The 9864-nt window shown below is 35.8% G+C and overlaps 1 protein-coding gene across 1 annotated transcript in view; it reads left to right on the top strand.

The window, feature by feature from the left end:
* The window catches only part of RYR3 (ryanodine receptor 3), a 191404-nt gene that overhangs the window by 169004 nt on the left and 12536 nt on the right, over nt 1–9864 (top strand). The window contains exons 89-94 of the mRNA XM_010007742.1: nt 1–1084; nt 4708–4766; nt 5882–6050; nt 6393–6479; nt 8187–8384; nt 8981–9111. The exon at nt 1–1084 is cut by the window's left edge and continues 232 nt beyond it. Coding sequence (XP_010006044.1) covers nt 1–1084; nt 4708–4766; nt 5882–6050; nt 6393–6479; nt 8187–8384; nt 8981–9111 — 1728 coding nt within the window. The remainder of the gene's footprint in view (nt 1085–4707; nt 4767–5881; nt 6051–6392; nt 6480–8186; nt 8385–8980; nt 9112–9864) is intronic.

The raw sequence follows: 9864 nt of genomic DNA, 5'->3' as shown, positions 1-9864 counted from the left end.
CTGTGCAGAAACTGATGAAAATGATATGTTTAACTATGTTGATTTTGTGGAAAGATTCCATGAACCAGCCAAAGACATTGGATTTAATGTAGCAGTATTGCTAACAAACCTCTCAGAGCACATGCCTAATGATTCACGCCTTCACAGCTTACTTGAACCTGCAGAAAGTGTTCTTAATTACTTTGAACCATACCTTGGCCGTATTGAAATAATGGGTGGAGCCAAGAAAATAGAAAGAGTTTACTTTGAAATCAGTGAATCTAGTAGAATGCAATGGGAGAAGCCACAGGTGAAGGAATCTAAAAGGCAGTTCATATTTGATGTTGTAAATGAAGGTGGAGAGCAAGAAAAAATGGAACTCTTTGTGAATTTCTGTGAAGACACAATCTTTGAAATGCAGTTGGCATCCCAGATCTCTGAGACAGATTCATCTGAGAGGCCTGAGGAGGAGGAAGAGACAGAGCCTTGCTATGTAGTGGATATTGGAGATGGTGAGGAAGAAGAAAAGTCCCTGGAATCTGCTTCAGCTTTTGCAATGGCCTGTGTTGCAGTGAAGAAGAATGTTGCCAACTTTTTAAAAATGGTCACTGTGAAGAATCTAAGGAAACAATACAGGAAAGTTAGAAAGATGACAGTAAAAGAGATGGTGAAAGTGTTTTTCTCCTTTTTCTGGATCCTATTTGTAGGGGTGTTCCAGATGTTCTTTAGTATAGTGTGGGGAATTTTCCAGGTTCTTTGGAACACCGTATTTGGGGGTGGACTGGTTGAAGGAGCCAAAAACATTGAAGTTACCAAAATATTAGGGGACATGCCTGACCCAACACAGTTTGGAATCCACGATGATGTTATGGAAGCAGAAAAAGCTGAAGGCACTGAACATGGTATCAGAGCTGAACTTGTGCAGTTCATGAAGGGTGAAAAGGGAGAAGCTGACATAATCTCAGACATTTTTGGCATTCATACGAAGAAAGAAGGTGGTTCAAAATATGCTCATGATGCTGGTCTTGGAGACATTGCAGAAATCCTTGGTACTGATATCCAGTCATCTTTGGAAAACACAGTTCGTAAGAAAAAAACATTACAGGTAAGCTAAAGAGATTTTTTACTTCTTTCCAGAAAATAATAATAATACAAATATGTTACTGAATTTTCTACTAGTGAATTAATGATTTGCCAGTTAACTGATTAATAAATGCTGGCAAGGAGAACATACTTTATAATCTGTACTTTTTAAAAAAACAAAAAAGAAAGTTTATAAGGCAGAAAATATCGGCCCAGAGTGTTTAGGTTTCAGTGCAGTAATTATTTTTTTTATTTTTCATTTGGACTTTATTCAGAACAACAATTTATAGCAGCTTTCTAGGCACAGTTTTTGCTATAAATGGTTTGCACTGTTGTTCATTCTGCATGCCACCTTTTTTTTCATAGTATATAACAATTATTTTTATAATCTACTTTCTCCGTAATAATACATCACACTTTCTTCTACATGTTTTACTGATCACATACAAAACAATAACCTTTTTTTCCTGTTATTTGAAATAACTTTACCCGAATTTATTGTTACTTTAATGTTTGTAATATATTAATTCTTTACTTTTGTTCTGTTTTATGAACGAGATATTTGGTTCCACTCAGCAGAGCTAGATATAATCTATCATTCTGTTTTAAAATGGATTAAACTAAATGTCAAAACCCAAATGCATGTGTTGTATTTGGAAGGCTTTATGTTTCACTCTCCATTTTCTATCTGTCTCTACTTGTTTAGCAAATATGTGTTTCCTCTTTATGGGAAGCTTTCCAGATATTTTCAAGATAAACCTCCATTGTGCAACTACTTAGTTCATTATTTCCTCTTTATTCCTATGTTTTTGTCCAATATATGTTTATTGCATGGATCAAATTATATTTTTCTATTTGTTTATCTGATTTATCAATTCATTTTTATGCATATATTTTTAAATGAAAGTATTTTAAAATCCTGTCCCATTTAGCATAAATGTAATGTTTGTATTTTAAAATACTGGTTTAACTTAAGGATCAGAGCAGATCTGAGTAAATATTTTTTAATTGTCTTCAGCAGTAGTTGAAGTAAATATCTTCAGATCTAAGTAAACATTTTAGAATTTGCAGTGCTTTGATTTATACATTTCTCTCAGGTGTGTTTCTAACTGCTGATTAAAATGTTCAGTAATTTATGCATATACTTTGAGTAATTAATGTGAAGGCATCTATGCCATTCTTCCAGCTTTTACCTTTAGTACGTTATACAGTGAAACTCACCAAAATAATGTTTACAGTAATTCTATATTAAACAAGTTGCTTTTCACACTGTGCACGAACAGCTCAAGTAATCTAGTTAGAGCACTGGATATAACTATTAATTAAAGCTCAAAGAAGGCACAGCTATGTAAAAATAAAAAAAATTCTTTCCAGGAAGTCACCATGTTATTCTTAAGCATTTAAAATAATAAAACTTACATGAATGGATAGAAACATATATTGGAAAAACATTGTGTAGTGCTAAAAACAATTACATTACCATTTATCCAGAGAAACTGCAAAGTAACCTGTGGAATTGCATACGATGAAGATTGTTGGGTCCCAGTTTTTACTGTGAAGTTCCACAGGAATCTGTGCTGAGAGCCGTGCAGGTTCACAAACAATAAAAGAAGTGTGCAGTGACCTAACATAGTTTCCTGCTAAATAAGTTATTCGTAGCAGTAAAATAAAGAGCTAACTGCAAAGTTGCCTTAAAATAGTAGATGAAAATCAGTGATGTATGAAGGAGGAAAAATTAAAACGTTACATATAAAAATGTTGGATTTTGAGCTCATTTTTACTGCTTGGGTGTGAAAACTTGGGAATATAGTAGAGTTATACAGAAGTATTGGTTTAGTGTAAATGTCAGTTAATACAGATCAAAAAAGAGAACTGAAATTTTGAATGGTTGAAAAAGCCATTGAGAGAGGAAAACCCCAGAGTATTACTGGGCTCCAAGATGTCAAGGTATGTTTCTTAAAGACCAGATGTTCAGAAAGTACATGCTAGAACTGAAAAAGTTTCAGTGAAGGCATTTGAATTTGAAACTTTTGTATAGAATTAATTGGGCTAAGGCTCTTCAGCCTAGAAAAGAGAGAACTGAGAAAGCATTTGATTGAGGGATGGAGAGGATGGGTAGGACTTTATTCATTCTTCCCCCACCCGACCCTTTAGAAGTACTAGGTGTCATCAAACAATCTCTGAATAATCTCCACCAGCTTGAGATCTTACGGGAGACTATTTATGGAAGAGTTACACGTGCTTCCATCATGTGTATTACATGAGGTTCCACAGATAAGAGGTGAGATGAGCAAGCAAGAACAATTTAGTAATTTCTTTCATAAATTCTTTCACTACTTACATGCAAGAGATAGGCATCCAAGTGACTAGCGGGGAAAGAGTTCAGATAACTGCATGTATTAACCAGAAACGTAGGAGAGTACACCAGCGACAACTGGTGACTAAGCACTTTGAGAAGGTAAAGAGTTAAGATAGGTTTTTGCAAAAGTGAATGGTAAGAAATTTAGGCCCATAGGATTCCTTTGTAAATCTAGGACTTTGGAGCTTGCAACCCTCTGATTTCCAGTGAAACTTAGATACTCAGATTGAATTTGAAATTAGTTTATTTTGGTCTTGAAATACTGAGGCTAAAGGTGTTTGAGATCCAATCCGCAGTTTTGTTGCTGCCATCTCTAAAATGGTATCTTGGTTTTTTCTTATCTTGGGGGAATGTTGTAAACACATACTTAGATGGTTGTGAGGTGTGCTAGTAAAGGTTTAAAGAACAGTTGACCCATCTAATGTAAATAATTTGAAGAAAATATTGCATGGGTAAAAGTAGTTTAAATATTTGTCAGTTTTCAGTTGCGTTGGTTGATTGTAACTTAATCATTGTCTTTTGTAATATCAGATAATTACACAGATCTTTTTCAGATTTTTTATGCTATCATTGATTAATGATTAAATGATTAAGGGAGTGGAACATCTCCCTTATGAGGAAAGGCTGAGGGAGCTGGGTCTCTTTAGCTTGGATAAAAGGAGACTGAGGGGCGACATCATCAATGGTTACAAATACGAGGTTCCATGTAAACATCAGAAAAAGCTCTTTCCTCTGAGAGTGACAGAGCACTGGAACAGGCTGCCCAGAGAGATTGTGGAGTCTCCTTCTCTGGAGACATTCAAAACCCACCTGGACGCTTTCCTCTGTGATGTGATCTAGGTGATCCTGCTCTGGCAGGGGGGTTCGACTAGATGATCTTTTGAGGTCCTTTCCAACTCCTTATATTCTGTGATTCTGTGATTGGTATTTTCCAAAGTGCAGTAACTGCACTGAGTTTTGGGAGTGACTTTTGTATTTGGGTATGATCATCCTCAGCTGGTCACAATCTGTCTAATAAACATGTTTAATTACTTTAAGTTGTTCAGTCAACTGGGCTAGTTACAGTATTAATAACACTATTCTGAAAGAGGCTATGAGAAGAATTTCTGCAGTTTTCAGTGTTAAAATCAAGTCTGAGCTGTATGTTTTTAAAAATCTTAACACTTTAAAAGTGAAAACTAGTATAAAAAGTATAGTGTGGTGATTATTGTATTTGTTTCTTAGAAAACAGTTATGAAAATATTATTTTAATTAATCCATTTTAACAGTTAAAATACTTTTTGCAGATATCTGAAATTGCAAAAGAAGCTGAAACAAAAAGAAAAGCCGAAGCTGAGAAGGCCGAGTAAGTAATTTTTACACAATTCCTGTTTAATCCTTTGATATTTCCCATTGCTAGATAATTTGGCCAGAAAGAATTTCAGTGAGTATTCAAAGCACTTCATATACACTTTGGTTCGTCAGTATTTTTAAAAGCAGCACGTTCCCTAAGAGGTGTCACACCATCTCAGCAGGCAACAAAATACTAATTTAAGTCTTGCAGTCCTTGACAATTCTGTGTATGTAAATCTGTGGCCATTTTATTTTAAATATTTCCTATAACTACCTTCAAAATTGAGCACCAGTCTTGGAAATAAAAACCTGCAACTTGTCACTACTGTTATTTACACTTCCTCTACTACCCACTATAATTTTCAGGCAACAATAGTTGATCATTAAAACACAAGATTTGACTAACCCAATCATTTTTATTATTGCTATTTTATTTGTTCTAAAGTTGTGAACTTGACAACAGACACATTTGTTTGTCTATTCATCCTACATATGACTGTCTTATAAACAACTTCAAAAATGCTTACCTTGTTTTAGCATACACATATATACTACATACAGTCTTGAAAGTTAATTTCCATAAAGGTAGTTCAGCTAGATACTTTGTGAGGTGTGACTCTCTGAAGCAAACTTCCTTGTTATTACTTTCAGCTCTTTAACAACAGTGATTTTGCCTTCACTGAAATGAACTCGTTTTATGACGTTGTGATTCAGTTATGATACTGTGTGCCATATCCCAAAAGCTTCATTCCTCTTCTTCAGCCCCAGGCTCAAGAAAGTCCACATGAACTCTTACACTTCTTATGTTGCTTGTATTGAGTATATATGTACATCACTGGTTTTGGCAAACATATCCACTTCACACTTGGTGCAGTATCTTCTGTGGGTTTTTGGCTTTTTACCCTTTTGATCTCCCCTCAACAACTCTATTCTTGCATATAATTTCACACTAAGGTCACATCTTTTGCTCTGGGTTTCATTGTCTATCTTAAGTCATTTACTTATAATCATTACAGTCAAAACTAAGTCTCAAAGATAAACAATCTGAATTAGAATTTCTTCTAAATTAATGCTTTTACAATGAAGAAAATTGGCTAGGTATTTTTATTTAGATAATCTTTCTTCTAGCATGGAAGATGGTGAGAAACAAGATAAAGCGAAAGAAGTACAATCTGAGCAGCCAGAAGAAGTAAAAACAAATAAAAAGAAGCGAAGGCATGGACAAAAAATTGAAAAGCCGGAGGCTGTTATGGCTAACTTCTTCAAAGCTTTGGAAATTTATCAAACAAAAATGCTTGTAAGTTTTTCTTAAATTCTTCTAGTCTTTGATTTTTTATTTCTATAATACAGAACACGTTTGATGCTGAAGGGAGAAATGTCATCATAAAAGGAACACTGGCATGAGTTTTCAAATAGCTGGCTATATTCAGTCTTTAGAGATGTTTTTAATACTTCATAGTTATATAGATAAAGTGTAATTTCTCCTACTTTGGTGTAACAGGATAGATTAACCTCTTGAGCTCCTTGTAAGTATTATGTATTTACTTTGTTAGAAACCTTGCTACCTACTTCAGTTATCTTGTTATTAGCTACAGGCCACCTCCCCTCTAATTTTTTATATTTTATTTTTTACTTTCAGCACTACTTGGCAAGAAATTTTTATAACTTAAGATTTCTTGCTCTATTTGTTGCATTTGCCATCAACTTTATTCTTCTATTTTACAAGGTAAGATTTTGCATTGTTCTTTAAATGGTTTTTGGTTACTTAGAGAGTAATATTTAATAATGGTTATAAGTCTTGTTTAATAAAGCCATTATTACATGCTCTTCCAAGATTAAATAAAGCATTTAGATATTTTGTAACTAAAATTTGGGATATTAAACTTATTCTGTCTTTATTTTACTCAAGCTGAATGAAAACAGATTTACTTAATTCATTATTTGTAAGAGATGTTGTTGTTTTAGGCATTCTTTTAATTCACTTATATAAGTTTGTCATTATGTTAATCTTGTCATGGGAAATTTGAAATCCAACCAAAATTATTCAAATGTCAAAACTTGCATTTTTTTTTCTCTCATTTGTTTCAAAGATAGACTTCAGTTTGTCTGATTATTTTCAATGACCATATTTCTGATTTTTAAAATAACCCTACTGACTACCTTCAGTTTTGACTAGGTTATAGTTTATACATAATTTCAGAATCAGATTAAATCTTAATTTAACTAGATGAGCTGTTATATTTGGTTTATACATCATTTGTTCATAAATTGCTTTCTTGCCTTTCAGGCCAAGTGTTTGGTGTTTTGGAGGAAGTGCTTGCTTTATTTAATTTCTTTTTTTCATGTTTTTTCATGAATTAAGTAATCTCTAATGAACAGCAAATGTCTATTTTTATCATAGAATCATTAAGGTTACAAGGGACCTTAAAGATCAGCAAGTTCAAACCCCCCTGCCATGAGCAGGGAACATCAGTTTGCACAAAACCTTGTCCAACGTGGCATTGAAAACCTCCAGGGATGGGGCATCAACAACCTCCCTGGGCAACCCATTCCAGTTCCTCACCACCCTTATAGTGAATAATTTCTTCCTAATACCTAATCTAAATCTCCCCTCTCTCAGTTTAAAGCCATTACCCCTCGTCCTATCACTATCTTCTCTGATGAAAAACCCCTCCCCAGCTTTCCTGTAGCCCCTTTCAAGTACTGGAAGGCCTCTATAACATCTCTCTGGAGCCTTCTCTTCTCTAGGCTGAACAGCCCCAACTCTCTCAGCCTGTCTTCACAGCATAGGTGCTCCAGCCCTTTAATCACCTTGGTGGCCCTTCTCTGTACCCTCTCCAACAGGTCTGTACCCTTCTTGTGCTGAGGGCACCAGGACTGTACACAATATTCCAGGTGGGGTCTCACCAGAGCAGAGCAGAGGGGCAGAATCACCTCCCTGGCCCTGCTGGCCACACTTCTTTTGATGCAGCCCAGGATGCAGTTGCTCTCTGGGCTCCAGCACACACTGGCGGCTCATGTTGAGCTTCTCATCAACTACCACCAAGTCCTTGTCCTCAGGGCTGTTCTCCAGCCATTCTTACCCCAGCCTGTATTTGTGTCTGGGTTTGTGCCAACCCAGGTGCAAGGAGAGTTTCACTCACCAATTATGGTCATGAGCAAAACAGACTCAACTGCTTTGATTTTGTTACAGCATCATTAAAGGAGAGATTTGTAAACTGTCATAAGCCTATGCTTGCTTTTTCTATATTCTCTTTTTAGTGACATGAGACAAAATGAAGATTTTGCTGTGGAAATCAAGGACATTACTGTGTAAAGCTAATGCTCTGTCATCTTCTCATGAGCAGGCTTTGCAAAACATCATTTGTCACAATAGTAAAGGAAAAGCTTTTAAGTTTATTTTGTGTTTTCATTGTACTTGTATTTCTTTCAGGTGACAGAAGAGCCACTTGATGAAGTAGAGGAAGACACTAATCTCTGGAACTCGTTTGATGAAGAGGAAGAGGAGGACAGCATGGTTTTTTTTGTTTTGGAAGAAGGTACAGGTTACATGGCACCTGCTCTCAGAGGACTGGCAGTGATTCATACTATCATCTCCTTTGTCTGTGTGATTGGATACTACTGCTTAAAGGCAAGTTCTGAATCTTATTACTAATCTATTTTTTATTCAAGAACATTGACTATGTCACAAAGTGATTTTTGGAGGGAGTACCAGAATGCTTGTTTGCACCTCACTGTTTACAAATTCTCACTATTCAATACTGAGATGTTTTCCTCATGTTCTCAGTCTTGCAGAGATGGAGTTAACTTTCTTCATAGCAGGGTGTGTGTTTTGCATTTGTGTTTAAAAAGGTGTTGGTAATACACCCACCTTTTGATTATTACTGAACAGTGCTTTACCCACCCTGTGCGTCCCCCACTGAGTATGCTGGGAGGGGGCACAGCTGGGACAGCTGACCAAAGGGACCTGAGAGGTATTCCATACCATGGAGCATCATGTACAGAGATAAAAACTGAGGGGACGGGGAGGGGAGGGAGGGGCTGCCCTTGACTTCCAAGGTGGCTGTTGCTCAGAGATTGGCTTGGGCATTGGTCTGCTTTTGGAAGGTATTAGTATGATGTTTAGTATCATATAGTATTTTAAAGTGTACTTAGTCCTGTAGGTAAATATAATGGTTTCTAAAAATATACAAACCATTACAAAGATGTCCACTGTCTTTTTCATAGGTCCCTCTTGTTGTATTCAAGCGAGAAAAGGAGGTAGCTAGAAAGCTGGAATTTGATGGACTGTACATAACTGAACAGCCATCAGAAGATGATATTAAAGGACAGTGGGATCGTCTGGTTATAAATACTCCGTATGTAAAATCAGATGGTTATATGTACACTTTTTAAAAATACTGTATCTCCACAGGCCAGTGGTCTCGAGCTTTTCCTGTCCACCTGTCACATAGTTCATTTAAAGAAAGGCATTTTTCACCTTATATTGGATACTATAGTAGTAGATTTTAATGTGAAATTTAGTCTGCTTATAATGTATTTAGTATCTGCTTTAATACTATCATAGGATTCCAAGGATTTGCAAGAATTGTGCAGCTTAGTTCACAGGCTCTCCCAAAGACATTTCATATATTAGTCACTCTTGAGAAAGTTTCAAAAAGATAACTTCCATCCTTTTCAGTGACTCAGTTTCACATTCATATTGTATAGCAGTATTCTCTTGCCTTTCTTCCCCACTTCTTGCTAAAAATACCCAAATTTATATGACAAGAGAAGTAAATCTAATGTAAAATAGCAATCCCAGAATTTTAGTAGGTCTGACAGGAATTACTGTCAGGCTGTATGCACTTGCAAATACTGTAGTAGTCATACACTGATTCTAGGAGACTCGCCTGCTGTTTTGTGAGTGAGTGATAAAAGTGTAGGCAAGAAAAAGAAAAATATCAGTAAGCTGCAGCAGTCTGTAGGAGTGACACAGAGAAATACAGCAAGTCAGCTCTCATATCTTGAAACAATGACTTGTCTGCAGGCTATTTTTCAGAATTTACTCTTTCAAAATATCTAGAATCATGTTCTGGTACCACTATACCTAGGCTGAGATTCCAGTCTTT

The sequence above is a fragment of the Chaetura pelagica genome, unplaced genomic scaffold, assembly GCF_000747805.2.
Source record: "Chaetura pelagica isolate M959 unplaced genomic scaffold, ChaPel_1.0 scaffold70, whole genome shotgun sequence".
Classification (NCBI taxonomy): domain Eukaryota; kingdom Metazoa; phylum Chordata; class Aves; order Apodiformes; family Apodidae; genus Chaetura; species Chaetura pelagica.
The sequence above is the reverse complement of the archived record's forward strand: the minus strand, read 5'-3'. Positions and strand labels throughout refer to the sequence as shown.